This window comes from Equus quagga, chromosome 14 (assembly GCF_021613505.1).
Source record: "Equus quagga isolate Etosha38 chromosome 14, UCLA_HA_Equagga_1.0, whole genome shotgun sequence".
NCBI lineage: Eukaryota > Metazoa > Chordata > Mammalia > Perissodactyla > Equidae > Equus > Equus quagga.
The window spans coordinates 31,242,833-31,262,853 of record NC_060280.1 but is presented as its reverse complement, the minus strand read 5'-3'; the positions used below and the strand labels follow the sequence as shown (position 1 = coordinate 31,262,853).

General features: G+C 38.2%; 1 protein-coding gene across 2 annotated transcripts in view; it reads right to left on the bottom strand.

Annotated features, from left to right (window-relative positions):
* Positions 1-20,021, bottom strand: part of ACER3 (alkaline ceramidase 3) — a 147,102-nt gene continuing 127,081 nt past the window's right edge. For both annotated transcript variants that reach the window (XM_046685662.1, XM_046685663.1), the window contains exons 8-11: positions 14,372-14,473; positions 12,172-12,276; positions 493-538; positions 1-75 (exon numbers count right to left, since the gene is read on the bottom strand). In XM_046685662.1, coding sequence (XP_046541618.1) covers positions 22-75; positions 493-538; positions 12,172-12,276; positions 14,372-14,473 — 307 coding nt within the window. In that variant the 3' untranslated portion in view covers positions 1-21. The remainder of the gene's footprint in view (positions 76-492; positions 539-12,171; positions 12,277-14,371; positions 14,474-20,021) is intronic.

Sequence of the window (20,021 nt, the reverse complement as noted above, 5' to 3'; positions counted from 1 at the left end):
TTTTCTTGGTGGAATAATTCATCAGTGCTTCCTGAGAGGCTCAAACAGGATCACTGGCCAGATTCCAAAGAGAAACTGTTTGGGAAACAAGTTAGGACAAAATGAAAGAAGATAAAATTGTTCCACGTTTTCCCTGAAATAGAATCTATGGGTTATGACTACAGTGCTTGGTAGCTTTGCCAGCAGTTGTCCTGGTATTAGTAGCCTGAGTGCGGCATATTCTTTCCAGACTTGCACAAGATCTCAAAAACTATTCTTATTTAATTTATTTAAATGTATTAAGCATCTACTTTGTCAAGCATGGAGCTGGGCATTTGCAGAACAGTAGGCAGAAGACTTACGATTCAAGAGCATCTGGTTCTAAAGCCTGTACTCTCTCCACTACCTTCTTGCACCTCCATCCCATCCTCCCAGCCCCCCCATTCCCTCAACACACACACCCCCCCCCTCCCTCCCCCCCCTCCCCCCCCCGCCCCCAGGAATGGGCCTTACCTTCACTTTTGGCCTGTATCTCAGGTAAAGTGTTCTTGTATATAAACTGAAAGAACAGGGGAGAGGGAGAAAGCTCTTCAGACTAAATTTTTAATCCATGCAAACTGGCTTACTGACAAATTTAACCATAGTGCCTCAGTATATACAGAGAAAAAGCAACATTAGTATATCCTTTGTTCATTTTGCAAGCTTTTTTTCTAGCATCTACTCTGTGCAGAACAGTTGGCAAGAAGCCAAGGAAGATGGAGAAATCATCAACTCTCAGGTTGTGACCTCAGGATGTTTGCAGCTTCGTAGGGAGCATTCCACTCATGCTTGATATGATTCATATCACGAGTGCCCGTTTCATCTTTGAGTAAGTAAGGATTAAAGTAAGGATTAGTAAGGATTAAAGGATTAGAGGCAGTAAGGATTAAAGCAGAGTATTCTTAGAATATTTTGGAAATGGTTATATCAGCTTTATCAGAGTTACAATGAGATAAGCAGGAAGGTAACGGAAAGTCTTCTTCATACTCTCCTTTAATGTGAATCACCTCTGTAAGATAAGCTCGGATTCTAAAACCAGTGCATCTAGCGAAAGTAAAGTTAAATTTATCCTCGAAAAATTCATTAAACTGTCCATAACATATAGCATACACAGTTTTATGTACAGTACACTATTATGAATAGTGCTATAGTTTATCATGAATACATATGCAAAACATAATTTTATATTGTGAAAAGTTTTCTCTTTTAAACAAGAGAAAGAAAAAGTGAAGGAGCATGGCTAGTTGAATTTGTGTAGTTTAATGTGGCTACGATGCCACTCTGCTCTACCCACAACAAAAACTGTAAAGAGGAGCATGAGATATTATGAAGAATACTCCACTGTCTTAAAATTCAAGAGAGACTGCAAAACTGGAGGAGAAAGAAGGGACTTGTTCCTTCTTGTTTTATTTTTGTGAGGGGTTGTTGGCTTGTGGTTCCTGTCAACAGCATCCCAACAGAACGTTGTCACAGTGGCAGCAGCAGGTTGTCCCTCTAGCAGCAGAGCCTTGAAGAGGCCTGGGTCCCAGCCCCTGGCGTCTCTCCTGTGAGCCCAGACACCAGCACCAGCTGAGCCATGTCTCCTCTTCACACCTGAGTTTGGAGTCCCCAAATTCTTTAATAATTTTCCCATCAAGAGACAGGATCTGTGCTCCTTCTAGTTGAATCTGTGACTTTGACCAACAGAGTTTGGTGGACATGAGACCATATGAATTCTGAGATTAGGTTATAAAAGGCCCTGCCGCTTCTGCCTGGTTCTCTTGAGATGCTCCCCCTGGAGACACCATCTGCCACGTAAGAAGGCTGACAACACTGAGACTGGAGAGACCATGTGGAGGCAGCTCCAGTTTACAGACCTAGCTGTGCTCCTAGATGACAGCCAGAATCAAAAGACACCCTAAGTGAGCCATCCTGGGTGTCCATTCTGGGTGGAGCCTTCAGATGACCACAGCCTGAGCTGACATCTGACACCAACCCTATGGAGACTCCATGTGTGGACCACCTAGCTGAGCCCTTCCAAACGCAAGACCCACAAAGTGTGAGCAAATAAAATGGTTATTTTAAGATGGTAAATTTGGGGTTGTTGTGTAACATTACTAACTGAAATATGCCCCAGCCCTTCTCTACTTTTCTTCTGGAACTCCAATTAAATGTATGTTAGACTCTCTCACTTTATGTTCCATTTCTCTTAACCTCACTTCCATATTTTTTGTATTTTTCTCTGTTGCATTTAAGTAATTTTTTCCTGACCTATTTCCTAGTTGACTAATTCCCTCTTCAACTGAATCTAATCTGTTATTAGTCCTGTACTGTACATTGAGTTTTGCATTTTGGCTACTATAGTTTTCATTTCTAGAGATTCTATTTGGTTCTTTTTCACAGTTCCTTGAAAAAGTTTCTTTTTCAGGAGTGACGTCAGCATCATGGCAGAGTCAGTCCTCCTGGCGATCTCTCCCCTCCAGGATACAACGAAAAATTCACACTCCAACAGAGGACATCCACACAACACAAAAGACGTCTGAGAGACCCACACGGCCAGATGTCAGAGGGTGGAGAGGCTGGAGCCCCCCTCAGATGAGGTGCAACGGGGTAAGAGAAAACTTCACTCCCTCCCCAAAAGACTGTGATCTGGGACTGCAAGCGGCCTCGAAGAGGGGAGGGGATGCCCATTTGTGGGAACATCAAAGATCCCCGAGGGCCCTTGCAGCCTAGGGGGAAGCTCCCTACTGTGGTGAAAGCTATTGCGGGGGGGTGAGCTCATCAAGCAAACATCCCAGGAGAGCAGACAGCCAGAGCAGAGCAAGTAAGCCTCGGACAGTTCATAGGAGAAAGCGCCTCTCCCCCATCCACCCAGCGCCTAGGATCCCAGCGGAATGCAGAGGGCTCGGAATATGTGGCTCTTCACTCCCCATCCAGTGGCGATAGGTGGTAACTGCAACCAAATAATACCACGATGCGAAAGAACAAAGCCACACCCTCTAGCAGTATCAAACATTATATTAAATCTCAAGACCAGAGAGAAAATCACAAGTACCCAGAAATCAGTCCCAAGGACACAGAAATATGTAATCTAAATGACAGAGAATTCAAAATAGCTATCATCAAAAACTCAACAAATTAAAAGAGAATGTAGAGAAACAATTCAACGAGTTCAGGAGCTACTTCACAAAAGAGATAGAAACTATAAAGAAGAATCAATCAGAAATACTGGAGATGAAAGACACAACTGATGAGATAAAACAAAATATGGATTCCCTGTATGCTCGAGCGGACATCATAGAGAAGCGAATCACCATAATCAAAGATAGACATGTTGAAATTCTCCAGATAGAGGAGGAGCGAGAACTAAGACTAAAAAGAAGTGAAGAAAGTCTACAATAAATATCCGATGCAATTAGGAAATACAGCATGAGAATTATAGATTTTCAAGAGGGAGAAGAGAAGGAGAAGGGAGCAGAAAGCTTGTTCAAAGACATTATAGCAGAGAACTTCCAAAACGTGGGGAAGAACATGGAAATCCATGTGGAAGAGGCTACCAGATCTCCTAAATATGTCAATGTAAAAAGACTTACTGCAAGGCATATCATAGTGAAACTGGCAAAAGTGAATGACAAAGAAAAACTAAGGGCAGCGAGGCAGAAGAAAATGACCTACAAAGGAACCCCTATCAGGCTTTTAGCAGATTTCTCTGCAGACACCTTACAAGCTAGGAGAGACGTGAATGATATATTCAAATCATTGAAGGACAAAACCTTTCAGCCAAGAATACTCTATCCAGCGAAAATATCCTTCAGATATGATGGAGAAATAAAAACTTTCTCAGAAAAACCAAAGCTAAGGGAGGTCATAGTCACAAGACCTCCCCTTATAAGAAATGCTCAAAAAGGTCCTCATACCTGAAAAAAAAAAAAGGAGGAGAAGGGGTTACAAAGCTTGGAGTAAAGAGATAAATAGGCAGACAAAATCAGAATAGGATAGCAAATACTCAAGTATAACATTAAAGATAAAGGGAAGGAAAACACCAAAAACAAAGATAATCTTGTCATTTTAAGCACACACTCACAACACAAGATGGAATAAGATATGAAAAAAACAACTTAGGAGGGGAAGAGGAAAGGGACTGAATCAGTTTAGTCTAAGGAAATAAGAGCCATCAGAAAATATCTACAAGATTTTGAATACAAATCTCATGGTAGCCACTAAACAAAAGAGCAGAACAGAGACACAAATAATAAATAAGGAGAAAACTAAGAAACCCAACATAAAAAACTATATAAGTCAATTGGTAGACCGAAACACATGGGGTAGGAAACAAAGGAAATGCAAGAGAACCAGAAAAATGAGTGATAAAATGGCAGTATTAAGCACTCATACATCAATAATCACCCTATATGTAAATGGATTGAATTCTCCAATAAAAAGACAAAGAGCAGTGAGACGGATTAAAGAACAAAACCCAACCATATGCAGCCTCCAGGACACACATCTCAGCTCCAACAACAAACACAGGGTCAGAGTGAAGGGATGGAAGACGATATTCCAAGCTAATGGCAAACAAAAGAAAGCAGGTGTCACAATACTTATATGAGACAAAGAAGACTTCAAGATGAGACAGGTGAAGAGACACAAAGAGGGGCAGTATATAATGATCAAAGGGACATTCCATCTCATCCCATACCCAAAAGTAAACTCAAAATGGATCAAAGACTTGAAGATAAGTCCTGAAACCATAAAACTCCTGGAAGATAATATAGGTAGTACATTCTTTGACATCAAACTTAAAAGGATCTTTTCGAATACCATGTCTTCTCAGACAAAGGAAAGAAAAGAAAAAATAAACAAGTGGGAATTCATTAGACTAAAGAGCTCCTGCAAGGCAAAATAAATTAGGATCAAAACAGAAAGACAACCCATCAATTGGGAGAAAATATTTGCAAATCATATATACTACAAGGGGTTAATCTCCATAATATATAAGGAATTCACACAACTGAACAACAAAATAACAAACAGCCCGATCAAAAAATGGGCAGAGGATATGAACAGACATTTTTCCAAAGAAGATATACAGGTGGCCAATAAGCACATGAAAAGATGTTCAACAGCACTAATCATCAGAGAAATGCAAGTCAAAACTACACTAAGATACCATCTAACACCCATTAAAATGGCTCTAATTGCTAAGACTAAAAATAACAAATGTTGGAGAGGGTGTGGAGAAAAGGGAACCCTCATACACTGCTGGGAATGCAAACTGGTGCAGCCACTATGGAAAACAGTATGGAGATTCCTCAAAAAACTAAAAATAGAAATACCATACGAACCAGCTATCCCACTACTGGGTATCTACCCAAACAACTTGAAATCAACAATCCAAAGTAACATATGCACCCCTATGTTCATTGCAGCACTATTCACAATAGCCAAGACATGGAAACAATCCAAGTGCCCCTCGACTGATGATTGGATAAAGAAGATGTGGTGTATATATACAATGGAATACTGCTCAGTCATAAAAAAAGACAAAATCATCCCATTAACAACAACATGGATGGACCTGGAGGGAATTATACTAAGCGAAATATGCCAGACTGAGAAAGGCAAACACCATATGATTTCACTCGTGTGGAATATAAATAAACACATGGACAAAGAAAACAGTCAGTGGTTACCAGGGGAAGCGGGGTGGGGGTGGGCATGGGGGGTGAAGGGGAGCACTGATGTGGTGACAGGCAAGAAATAATGTACAACTGAAATTTCACGATGTAAACTATTATGAACTCAATAATAAAAAAAATGTCAAACTCGGTAAAAACTTTCACCAGTTGCTGCTCCTTAGTGACTAAAGGGATTACATTTGTAACCCTGGCCTTGGATTATTCAGTGAATGAAGTACTGATGCATCCTTGAGAATCTGACATGACCCCACAAGACGAAGTCTAAGGGAGATATATCAGGTGATTTAAGTGGCTGAGGTTTTCCAGTGTTCTAAAAAACTGTCATATACAAATAATAAAATTAAAACCTTACTATTTGAAATAAAAAACTAAATGATTATAAAAGAAAATAATTTTTCTTTTTCCTTGAAGTTATTTTTAAGTTTGATTGATTTCAAGCATAGGAATTAACATTTTTATAATCATTAATAATTATAATATCTGATATTTTTGCAGGTCTCTTTCTGCTGTACTATTTCTGTTGGGTTCTTGCTCATGGTGTCTTGTCTCCTTGTGTGCTTGGTTATTTTTGACAGTGCACTGCTTACTCTTCTTAAGAATTGCTTGTGAAGATTCTTTGGAAACTGTGATGAAGTCTTTCTCCAGAAAGGTTTGGTGTTCGCTTTTGCCAGGCACTTGGGGAATATTACAGGTTTAAGACAACCTTCCTCAACTCCATGGCATGAAGTTCCCCAGATCACTCAGGTGGATGGGCTGCAAATCTTTGCGAGGGGTGGCTGATGGCCATGACTTCTGTGGAACATATTCCTCTTCTCCACTTTTCTTCTTCTTGTTCTGCTCAGTGCCAAAACAGCTTACTTTGCAGTTAATTGGGGATGGAGTATAGAGCAAGTTTACTGCTGATTCATCGAGCTTGATGTGGGGGAGTCTTCCATTTGACTCCCTCCCTTGGGCTGGCTCCTCTCCTCAGGTTAGCCCTAGGCCGTGATTTCTGTCCCCTTTGTTCCATGAAGCCATGAAATCAGAGACTAAATTTGATGGATTGACAAAAATTCTTTTGGCCCAAAGTTGCTGTGGTATTCCTTTTTAGGTACCTGCTTTCTCTTACACTTTATGACTTGTTAGTTTCTTTTAATCTTGCCAGTCTTTCAAGGTTTTAATATTTTACCCAACACTTTTAGTTGTTTTTGACAGGTAATCTGTTTGAATAACCTAGGCTGACGTAATTGCAAAAGGAAGTCCTGTTTAATCATTTCAACAATCTACGGGAGTAAATAGTTTTATCCTTATTTAACGGATTAAGAAATTGAGGCTTAGAGCCAAGTAAATAACTTGGTTCAAGACTGTTACACAGGGGCCGGCCCCGTGGCCAAGTGGTTAAGTTCGTGTGATCTACTTTGGCAGCCCAGGGTTTCACTGGTTCGGATCCTGGGCGCAGACATGGCACCACTTGTCAGGCACTGCTGAGGCGGTGTCCCACACGCCACAACTAGAAGGACCCACAACTAAATTATACAACTATGTACTGGGGGGCTTTGGAGAGACGAAGGAGGAAAAAAAAAAGAAAGTAAGAAAGAGAAATTGTTCAGACAGTTAGCAAAATTTGAATGATGCCTTGACTTGGATGGTAGTATTGAATTAATGTTAATTTCCTGAGTGGAAGGGTGCTATTACGGTAACTTAAGAGTGCCCTTGTTTCATGGTGATACACACTGGAATAGTTAAGGCGTGATGGGCATCACGTCATACAATGACTATAGAATATATATACACACGTACATATGTGTATTGGTGTTTGTGTGTGTATAAAACAGATGTGGTTAAACGATAACAATTGGGAATCTGGGAGAAGGGGATATAGGAATTCTTCACAGCAATCTTGTAACTTTCCTGTAAGTTTGAAGCTATTTTTTAATTTAAAAAAAAGGAGGGATCAGCCCAGTGGCACGAGTGGCGGAGTGGTTAAGTTCATACACTCTGCTTCTGTGGCCCGGGGTTCATGGGTTTGGATCCTGGGCATGGACCTACACACTGCTCATCAAGCCATGCTGTGGCAGCGTCCCAAATACAAAACAGAGGAAGATTGGCACAGATGTTAGCAACAATTTTCCTCAAGGAAAAATAGGAGGTTTGGGGGCTGTCCCTGTGGCCGAGTGGTTAAGTTTTCGCGCTCCGCTTCGGTGGCCCAGGGTTTTGCTGGTTTGGATCCTGGGCACAGACATGGCACTGCTCATTAGGCCACATTGAGGCGGCATCCCACGTGCCACAACTAGAAGGACCCACAACTAAAATATACAAGGAGGGGATTTGGGGAGAAAAAGAAAGAAAAAACAAAAAGACTGGTAACAGTTGTTAGCTCTGGTGCCAATCTTTAAAAAAAAAAAAAAGAGGAGGTTTGGCAACAGATGTTAGTTCAGGGCCAATCTTCCTCACCAAAAAAAAAAAAAGAGAGAGAGAGAGAAGAGAGAAGGCCTGGCCTCCAGAATATGTGTTTTTGAGATATTTGTAGTAAACGAGCAAGTAGAAAAATGATCACCTCACTGGTAGTCAAAAAATGCCTTCTAAAACAACAGGATATTCATTTTTGTGAAAAAGAAGGGGCTAAATTTACATATATGCTTATAGATGCATAAACTGTAAGAATATGTCGACTGGTAAGTAATAGCAGTTATGTCCGGGCTGAGGGGCAGGGGTAGAAGACAAACCTCCTTTTTCCTGTATACTCTTTCATACTGTTTGAATTTTTTACCAAATGATTATATTACCTATTCAAAAGATAATTTAAAAATAAAACAATGGGATTTTTTTTATATCCATTAAGTGAGCTACAGCATTTTGAAATTTCCTTCTGTATTCTTTAGTTGCAGTGAAAATGGTATGATCACCCATTACTTGTCAGTGAAAATTGATACAACCCATTTCAAAGAAATTTGACACATGTGTTCATGAAAATATTTATATTTTTTATCCAAGTTATTGTATTACTCAGAATTTATCCTAAAGAAATAACCCAGAAAAATGAAAATCTGTATGTAAACACAAAAATGTTTATCACAGGGTTATCTAGTTTAGCAAAACAACAATAGAAAAAAAATAAAACAACTACCTATTAATGCAGAATCAATCACAGAGTAAGTTATAGTATGTCTTTTATTCATCCATTTAAAATAATAAATATGTAAAATTTATAGTAACATGGAAAGATATTTTGATTTTTAAGTTAGACTAAAATCATATATATGTAATTATTAACCTGTGTAAAAACTAGATTGCATGTGGACAAAGGCTAAAGTAAATACAACATCATGCCGTCTATACAGAAACTGATATATAATAATGTATACCTGAAATTACACAATGTTATAAGCCAAAATGACCTCAATAAAATAATTCTTTTTTTTTAAGGAAGAGTAGCCCTGAGCTAATCCAGGTTCCTATCCAGAAAGATGCATTGCATTTAGTTTTTATATCATATCTTTTTTTTTCCCCTAAGGATTAGCACGTGGGCTAACAACTGTTGCCAGTCTTTTTTTTTTTTCCTGCTTTATCTCCCCAACCCCCCCCACCCCCCCCCCCCCCCCGCCCCCCGTACACAGTTGTATATCTTAGTTGCAGGTCCTTCTAGTTGTGGGATGTGGGATGCCGCCTCAGTGTGGCCTGATGAGTGGTGCCATGTCCGTACCCAGGATCCGGACCCTGGGCCGCTGCAGCAGAGCGTGCGAACTTAACCACTCGGCCATGGAGACAGCCCCTTTATGTCATATCTTAACAGTGTTTTTCTAACTAGAAAGTTCTTCAGTCTTTCCTTGTCTCTCATGTACTTGATTGTCTTAAACAGTACAGGACTTTCATTCTGTAGGACTTTCATTCTGTAGGACTTTCAACATGGGTCCAGCATTGTTTCCCCACGGCCAAAGCCAGGCCATGTATTTTTGGCAGGAATACCACTAAAATGATGCTGAGCTCATCTCAGTGCATTACATCAGGAGACACACTACACTGACTGCTCCATCATGGGCAATGTTAGCCTCAGATGCATGGTCAAGTTGATTGCTGCCAATTTTCTTCACTGTAAAGTCACCATTTTCCCTTTTGTATTAGTATTTCATTGGAAGACATTCTGAATTACGCCAATACATGTTCCTCATCAAACTTCCGCCCATTAGCCAGGGTATCCATTGATAACTAATGCCTATCAACTATCCCGAAGATGGCTGCCAAATGATGATTATCTGTTTCCATTGTTCCTTCTACATTTATTAGTTGGCATTTTTCTGTAAAGAACATCTTTCCCTTCTCCTCATTTATTTATTCATTTATTTATTTACATTAGTATGCACTCACAGATTCCTATTTTATTCAATAGATTATAATCTGATGTTCTTCCTATTTAATTTTGATACTCAAATTATCTTAGCTTTGGCCAACGGTTGCTTTTGCTTGCTTTGCAGCCTTCAAAGGGGACAGAGGTAGGCAATATAGGTATGTGTAAACATATGTATACATATATTTAAAATTTATACAACACACGTACATCTAAGTTTTTCTATATCTGAGTGTGTGTACATATGTATGTATGTGTGTGTCACACACTCATGAGTTCACACCAATACTTTTAATTCCGATCTAAACGGCTCAGAGTTCCTTTTAGTTTTCTCTCTATTTGCAAATCCCTTCTGAGACAGTGGAGAAATCAGGCTTTTGTTATCCTCAATGTATTTACTTATTGTTTAATCAATTAATTTATTTGTTCAATGTAACCCATTTCCCAACTCCAGCTACCTTCTCATTTCCCCCCTCCACAGCCCTGCCCCCATCACCCCACTTCCTTGCTCCACACAGCAGCCCCTTCCTCTTCACCGCCAGATTTTCTTGGAAGCTCAGCATGCTGCTACCACTGACCCCTTCTTTTCACGTTCCCTAGTTCCTGGACATTGAATGCTGACAACTCTGCACAGCACTTCTTCCCCTCACTGCCCTGCTTCCTGGAAGGGTTTCCACACCAGGAGGAGAGAAGAATGAGAAAGCGAAAGCAAGATCGAAAGGGTAAGGTGGAAAATGGAAGAGGAAAGTAGGAAGCCCCGGCCTTTTAAAATGAAATGAGTCTAATTTCCCCTCTTTTTGAGTAGTTACTATAGAAACTCCTTACTGTATTGTATTACACTGCAGAAACGTCCTTGAGACCTCTTGGCAGTGTTAAGGTGCCAAGTTTTTAATTCTTGGGTTTGCTTTATAGTTATTCTTGTTTCTCCTTTTCTATCACTCATCAATTTCCCCAAATATTTCCACCCATATACTTTTCCTTTTAAATCAGACATTTCTCAGATGCTATGGGCTGAGAATCCAAATAATCAATGCACTAAGAAGTTGCAGAAAGTAATAGTAAAATAAATGTACTTGGAGCGCAGAGTTCACAGAGCTCTTCCATGATCAATAACCTTGAGCTCTTCACGGCGTGGATTCAGGGGTTCTTATTCAAAGTTGCCCGGAAGCTCTTTTTATGTAATTCTGAGTCAGTTAGATTTCAAATCATTCAAGTTGCCTGAATAAGCTCTCCACATAGGTGAAGTGCAAATGTTATTTTGGGGAGGAATTCTAAAAATCTCACTTGAGTAAATTTTCACAATGGTTTAAGGAAAATTTCCTTCCCCTTTCTACAAATATTTCAGCTCTCTCAATTCTCGAGAAGAATTTGAGATTAAACATAGCCTGAGCCCCTGGTAAAGAGATCAATATGTACACTTCATTCATTAAATCATTTAACAATATATACTGATGGCTGTGTGACAGGCATTGTTCTCAGCATTTGGGAGAGGAGCAGTGAATAAGATAAAGCCTCTGCTCTCAAGGAACTTACAGTTTAGTTGGGGGAGGTGAACAAGTAAATAAAGACATACATAAATGCTTTGAAGGAAAATAAGGTCTGGTAAGGGGGAGGGAGATGGAGGTACTATTTGAAGAGGGTGACCACAGAGAATTCTGATGCCATTTTTGCTGTAAATGGCTGACTTCCAATAGCCCCTTTATTAGGGGAGCAGGGGAAGAGAAGTGGCAATCAATTTATTTCCAGAAAGGAGACAAATTAAGCTGGGACTTCAGCTACTGATGCCTTCCCAGTCCCCTCGTCAGGGGATCTGGCTGCTCCCCCCACCCCAATTTGTTCTCTATAAACAAAGCTCCGCTGATCAACAAGAAACGGAAATGTTTATATCCTACCTGCACTAAAAAAGGAGACGAATCATCTACTTGAAATCTAGATCATGTGTCAGAGGTCAGTCAGTACAATTCTCTCACTTTAAGGATGAGAAAATCGAGCTTCAGAGGCGGGAAAGGACTTGCTTAAGGTCACTAGCGGCAGAGACAAAGCTGGAACGTAAGTTCCTTATTCCGTCTCTGACATTTTATATTTACACCTCCTATTAGAAGCATAAAGAAAAAACACTCCAATACTAGGCTAAAAGTCTCTATTTCCTACCTGAAAAGGATGTGAAGATAAGAACCAAGGCCAGTTAAAATATGCCACCATGCATGAAACTGTGTGGTAACACCTATAATAGGTGGCACCTTCTTTCGAAAGTTCCTGTGTGGAGAGGGGAAAAAAAATGATCATGTTAATTTTTTTTTCATATTTAGCAACTAATGCTGACAGTCTTAGAGCATTCTGAAATGTCATTCTCAAAGATAGCTATTATTTAGTTTCCTTAAGTCTGCTGTAGTCTGCCTTATCGTTTTCCAAAGTGCATTTTGAGGAATAGTATTCCTAGCAGAAGTTCCATGAAGAAATGAACCTGTGGTCAAAATAAATGTGAGAAACAGTACACAGTTTATTGCCCTCTTGGAGATTTGTAATGCATATTAACAACAGATTAAAGGCTTTGAAAAGTCCTACCATAATTAAAAGAGTTTATCTTCATTTTTTTCAGGTAATCTAATCCATAAGCCCTTTTTTCAGGTAAGATCTTAACACCTTATGGAACACGTGTTTCCTGGAACACACTTTGGGAAACACTGATCTGCTTAGCTGTTCACTCAAGAAACTAGATGCACGCTTTTCCCATGCCCTACATACAACCATCACATTAGAAGAGCACCATCCTTTCTACCAAGTCCTTTCATATCGGCTATTTCACTTCACAGTGAGTCTTTGAGGTGGCTATTATGACCTTTGCTTTATAAATTAGGAACCTGAAACTCAGAGAGATTGAATTGCCCAAGTCGGTCAGCTAGTGGCACAGCTGAATCTCAAATTCTAGATCTTCTGATTAAGTGCATACCATATTAATATTCTCACTTATTAGAGGGGAAAAATCAATGTGAAACATATTATTTGTCTAGATACTCCCATGAATTTTTGGGACGACTGCCATCTCTAAGAACCTACTTTGTTTTTTAGCGACTCTCCCCCAGAGGGTGATGACTTATGTCCACAGTGTGAAAGCTCCAGTAGGGGGTCTGATGGATCTTAGTGATTCAGAAACACTCACTTAGATCTTAGTTTTCTAAGTACTTGTCTGTTTGTGTACATTTAAAGTCTACATTTACTTATTTAATTTTTTATTATGGAGAATTTCAAACATGTGCAAAAATAGGCAACATACTAATATATCCATTACCCAGCTTCAACAATTATAACTTATGGCCAACCTTGTGTGATCTAAACTCTCATCCACTTCTCCCCTCTCATTTTATTTTGAAGCAAATGCCAGATATTGTATCTTTTTATCTCTAAATATTTCAGAATATATCTCCAAAAGATTAAAACCTCTTTAAAACTAACCATAATACCACTCTGACACCTAAAATATTAACAATAATCCCTTAATATCATCAAATATTCAATTAGTAATCAAAGTTACAATCGTCTCATAAGTTTTTGGTTTTTTTTACAGTTTGTTTGAATCAAGATCCAAAAAAGGTCAACACATTGTGTTTAGTTGCTGTGTCTCTTAAGTCTCTTTTAGTCTGTGTGTTCCTCCTCCCCTTTTCCCCACTGCAATTCATTTGCTGAAGAGACCATGTCACTCTTCCTGTAGATTTCCCACAGGCTGAATGTTGCTGATGGCCTCTCTATGGTGCTGTTCAATATTTTCCTCTGTCCTCTATGTTTCTGAAAAACTGTTAGGTCACAGAATTTTGAGTTGGAAGGACCCACTAGTTTAACCTATTCAATAAGTTTATTTTATGGAAATTGAGGCCCAGAAAGATAGTGTCTTAGTGACAGACTAGGGTCCAGAAACCCAGGGTGAGTCAATATACAATTTTTTACAAGATGGTTAAAGTAACACTTGCCTTTCTTAGAAAATAACTTTAAGCATATTAAAGTACAAAATTATATACGTGTATTTCATACACTTATTATAGATCATTCTTAGGTCTTCAGTAATGCAGATGAGGCAGATTTCAAAGACCTAGTCAATATCTGATTAACTGTATAGTTCTGTGACACACACACACATAAATCCCTACAGATGTTATGAAATATTCTCAGGTCCAAATTGTAGGTAATTTAAACAAGTATTCCCAGTATTTGACCTTAATGTGCTGTACATATCTTTTTAACTTTAACAATGGCAAAATTTCACTTAGGGGCACTAATAATTCTATATGCCTATGAAATTCTCTGTATAACAGACTGCTTCCAAAAATAATTCTCAAAGATTGAAAATATATCTTACCTTAGTGATTCACAAAAGATGTTATCTATGTTCCATAATAAAAATCCCAATAAAAATAGACCCAAGGATGTATAACCCAGTCCTCTAAGCCATGGATAAACCCTGTGGGGAAAAAAAGAAAAGCAAAATGAAATTTTGTCAAGTCATGTCATAATCAGGGCTTGAGGTCACCACTTTCATGCGAAGGAAAGGTTTTCATTAGTATTAAAAGCAAACCTATCCACTAAATTCTCTAATACATTTGCCATTAAAAGGTACTGAGAGAGAATGTGCCAGTAAGACTTCCCTAAAGGTATCAAGAAGGCAATCTGAACGCCCCCAACACCTTTATCAGTCCCACGGAAGAGGCAGGGGTGGTGGAAGAGAATTAACATTGACTGAGTCACCTGATCTGTGTCAGGCACTACTGTAAATTAGATAAACACATAATATACATAAATAAGCACACAACTACGAATAAAATCTTCAAATAAACCCTATGAGGCAGGTATTATTCTTTTCACTTCACTGATGAGGAAACTGAAGCTTGGTGAGTTATCCAAAATATTAACAGTAGCTTATATATTTTTTATAGCTTCAATGAGGTATCACTGACTTACATTAAACTACATATATTTACAGTGTACATACGATGAGGACATCTGTAAATGCCCATGAAACCAACCCCACAATCAAGATAATAAACCTATCTATATCACCTCCAAAAACTTAGTTTGTATTTTTTTTAGCATGTTATATAAATGGAATAACACAGTATACCCTCTTTGTTATATGGTTTCTTTCACTTGGTGTAATTATTTTGAAACTCATTCATGTTGTTATGTTCATCAATACTTCATTTCCTTTTATTGCTAAGTAGTACTCCACATTATGGATATATCACAATTTGTTTTATTTGTCCAAATGTTGGTAGACATTTGTGTTGTTTTCAGATTTTTCTATAACAAATAAAGTAGCTATGAACATTCATATATAAGTCTTTTTATGGACATACACTTTCATTTCTTTTGGGTAAAAAGCTAGGAGAGGAATGGCTGGATTCTATGGCAGGTGAATGTTAAACTTTCTAAGATGCTGCTAAACTGTTTTCCTAAGTGATTGTATCATTTTACATTCCCACCAGTAGTGTACAAGCGTTTTCTGTTCTACATCCTCACCAAGACTTGGTATGATGTCAGTCTTTTTCATCTTAGTTGTTCGAGTAGGTGTGTAGTAGTATCTCATTGTGGTTTTAATTTGCATTTCCCTAGCAACTAATGTTATCGAGCATCTTTTCATCTGATTATTTGCCATCCAATACAGTGTTTGTTGAATCTTTGCCATCAATACAAAAAATTGTTGTTTGACTTCTTCTTATTGAGTTGTAAGAATTCTTTGTGTATTCTAAATTTAAGTCCTTTGTTAAATATATATCTGCAAATATTTTCTCCAAGTCTGTGACTTGCCTTTCATTTTCTTAACAGTGTCTTTTGAAGAAGTTTGTTATTCTGATGAAGTTTAACTTAACAATTTTTTCATTATAGTTTGCACTTTTTACGTCCTATTTAACAACTCTTTGCCTAACCAAAGGTTGCAAAGACTTCTCCTATATTTTCTTCTAGAAGTTTTATAATTTTAGCTTTTACATTTGGGGATATGATTCACTTCTAGTAAATTTTTATAATGGCGTGAGTTTAAGTTCATTTTTTAAATAAGAATATCCAGTAGTATCAGCACAATTTGTTGGAAAGACTGTCCTTTCCCCACAGAATTACCTTAGAATGTTTATTTAAAATCAGGTCAGTATGGATGTGTGTGTCTATTTTTGGATGTTCTATTGATCTATAGTTCATCCTTAGCACCAATACCACATTGTCTTGATTAGTGTAGTGCAGAGCAAATCAAGTAGTCTAAGTTCTCTAACTTTGTTGTTCTTTTTCAACACTGTTTTGGCTTTTCTAGATCCTTTACATTCCCATGTAAATTTCAGAATTAGTTTCTCAACTTTTACCAAAGAGTCTGCAGAGATTTTGATTGCAACTGCATTGTATAGATGAATCTGGGGAGAACTGACACCTTAATAATCTCAAGTGTTCTAATCCATGAAAATTGGTAAATCTCTCTATTTATTTAGGTCTTCTTTAATTTCTCTCAGCAAAAAAACTGTTCCTTGTAGTTTCCAATATACAGGTCTTGCATATATTTGCTAAATTTAATCCGTAAACATTTGATGTTTTTTGATGCTACTGTAAATTGTACTTTTGAGAATTTCACTTTCCAATTGTTCACTGTTAGTACATAGAAACACAATTGTTGAATATCGACTTGAATCTTGTGACCTTCATGAATTCCACTTAATTGCTTCTAGTAGTTTTCTGGTATATGTCCTGTGATACTTTCTGTACATGATCAGGTCATTTGCAAATACTATGTTGGATAGGACTTCTACCAGTATAATGTTGAACAGAGGTGGTGATAATATTTATCCTTGTTTTATTCTTCATGTTAAAGAGAATTTTTTTAACGTTTCATGATTAAATGTGTTAGATGCTGTAGAGTTTACAGGTTAAGACAGTTCTCTTCTATTACTAATTTGTAAAGGGTTTTATTTTTTTTAAGATCATAAATAGGTGTTGCATTTTACAGAATGCTTTCTCTAAACTATTGCTACCATCATGTAGTTTTTCTCCCTTATTTAATATGGAGAATGACAAGAACAGATTTTCTCAAATATTTTTGTTATTTCAACTATAAGTATTTGTATATAAATGAATGAAAAAGTTGATGAATTTAAAAATCATCAAGAAAGCACAAACCTGGCTGTGCATGAAAAGGGAATTATTGCCACTGTTTGATGGAGGTTGTCAGAGATGATGAGCTTAAGAGAGTCATGGTCTGTCTTCAGCTTTTCAGAGAATTTCTCATAGCCCCATGTGGAGCAGGGAAGATGAGTCCCAGGAAAATAGGACTCAACATAGTGAAGGCATCTGACAGGGTTGCAGTGCAGGCAAGGTGCTGACATGTGACAGAAATATGATCAGTGGGGGGAGTAGGATACTCTCTATTTTCTGCTTCTAAGCTTACTTACCCGGGCCAATCTTCAGCTCTCAGTAGCAGTTCAAAGCAAAATTCCTCTGTGGGGTGAAATGAATGTCTTTGGTTATCCAGGTAGCAGGGTGGGCAGGAGAGAGCAAGAACTTCATCAGCACATGGTCCATGCAAGCTAAGTACAGGTAAGACTCTGGGGACAGACTACCCACATATTATCAGGTACAGAAGGCCCTCAACATGTGTGTGTCTGGAGTCACACGGCTTCATTCTGGACTGGCTGCCTGTCTAATGGTAGGGCTATCATCTGAGAAATCCCTTCCCTTGACCTTGACCTTCACTTTGAGAATTGCCTTCACCTTTCTCTGTGTTGGATTTCCTGTCTTACATTGCACATCTTCCTCCTCTTTGGTTTACTCTCTCATTTTGGTCAAACACAACCTCCAATATGTTACTGAGCAACAGTTTATGGGATATTAAGTACTTTTGAGAACTTATGTAAATGTATTTTGTCCCCATATATTATTGATATTTTGGCTGGCTACAGAATTCTAAATTAGAATTCTGTAATTCTAGCTTATAGTTTTGCTTTGTTTAATCCAAAGCCATTCTGATTCCTGACCTTTGTATGTATACCTGCCTTCTAATTCTATAAACTTGTGGAATTTTGTCTAGAATTCTTAAACTGGTGTGGGTCTATTTCTACCCATTGTGCCAGCGGGTTCTTTCAATCTAATAACTCATGTCTTTCAATTATAGGATATTATCTTGAATTATTTTGGTGATGATTTCCTCCCTTTCATTTTCTTTGCACACTTCCCCCTGCCCCTTTTTTTGTTGGTCCTTCTATTCTGGCCCAGTAATATTCCTGTTGAGTTCCTTCTAGTCTCCATTTCTTTCTCATCGTCCTGATGGCCCCCAAGGTGTGTGTGCATGTGTGCATGGGTGTGTGTGTGTGTGTTTGTCTTTACTTCTGCCCTTTCCACTGATGGGCTTGAGGAAACATCTTGCTTTTTTGCCATAGCAGTGGCGGGAGTGGGCCCAAGGGTCCTGAGGCCCCATGCTGTCTTATTTACTCTGGACAATACCATGGGTTTAGTGCTTCACCTGTGGTGGATGCTTGCTGGTGGGTGGGGGGGTGATGGATCACAATCCAATCACAATGTGTGTACAGGAGATGGGATTCCAGTGCCTACTTTATCTTTCAAAACCATCACTACAGTTTTTCATTTTATATTTTTAATATCATTTTTTATTGTATTCTCTAGATGTTCCTTTTGTCTAGCATCCTATTCTTTGATTCATAGATACAGTATATTTCAAGGAATATTAGTGAATTAATAATACTGTTTTGTTGTTTTTGAAGTTTTCTTCTTCACGCATAAGTTGTTTCCTCCAAGTTCATTTTTTCCTTATTATTTATTTTGGTCTCTAGCTTTCATATTGGACGGCTTCATCCTATGTCTGGCACTATCTCCTCATTCTTAAGAATGGGAAACTAAAAAGGTGACCACAACCTCTAAGCATATAGCTGAGGCCTTTATACTAGTAACCTTCACTGTACGTTTATTTTGCTGGGGCAATAGTTAGGGAACTCCCAATATCAGTATCTTTAGGTCTTTTAGGCTGCTCATATTCCCTAAAAGAAGACTTCCAATTTTCTTCCTAGAGATCTTTGCATTCAGTATTCAGAACGCATAAGGTCACCCAATTTCCTGGATTTCAATATGGTATTCACAGGCTCAGCTGTGCCCAGCAAAATCCAATCTAGAGATACTGTTCACCCTTTTGGGAGAATAAACCTCCAGACTTCTAGAGTTGCTCAGGGATGAAGTGAGTGAAGGGATCTACGCATTTAACAGCTTCTCAAAGCTTTTAAATGATCCTCTTTATTTTAGACCCCTCCTCCATCTCCTTTTCCAAACTTGCCTGTTGCTGCTAATGCCTGATACTTAAGAAAATTCTCTGATCTAAGTTGGAGGTTCTTGGAATAGAACTTTGGCTTTCTTGGGTTAGTTAAGGCAGTTAGCAGTAATCCATTTAGTTTCCAGCTTCTAAAATTTTATTGAATATCCTCTTTGTGGGTTTATGCTTTGTAAATAAATTCCTTTGTTGTAGTCTTAGTAGAGTTTCAGAAGGGAGCAAAATTAGATACCTGTTGATCTTCATTATATCTCTATTTTCTTTTTCATTAATTTCTGCCCTTTATTAGTCCCATTCTTCATTTCTCTTTGGGTTTATTCTATTCATCTGTTTTCTAATATTTGAAGTTGGATGCTTAGTTCATTATTCTCCAGCCCCTCTATTTCTAATGTAAACAGCTAAGGCTACAAATTTCCCTCTAAGAACCACTTTAGCTACATCTCACTTTGATTTTTCAGTATGTAGTATTTTCATTATGAATCCATTCTAAGTATTTCAATATTTCTATTATGATTTCTTTTTTTACTTGTATTTACAAGTGTGGTTTTAATTTTCCAACTATATGGGCTATTGTGTGTGTGTGTGTGTGTGTGTGAGGAAGATTTGGCCTGAGCTAACATCCCCTGCCAATCTTTCTCCTTTTTCCTTTTTGCTTGAGGAAGATTAGTTCTGAGCTAACTAATCTGTGCCAGTCTTCCTC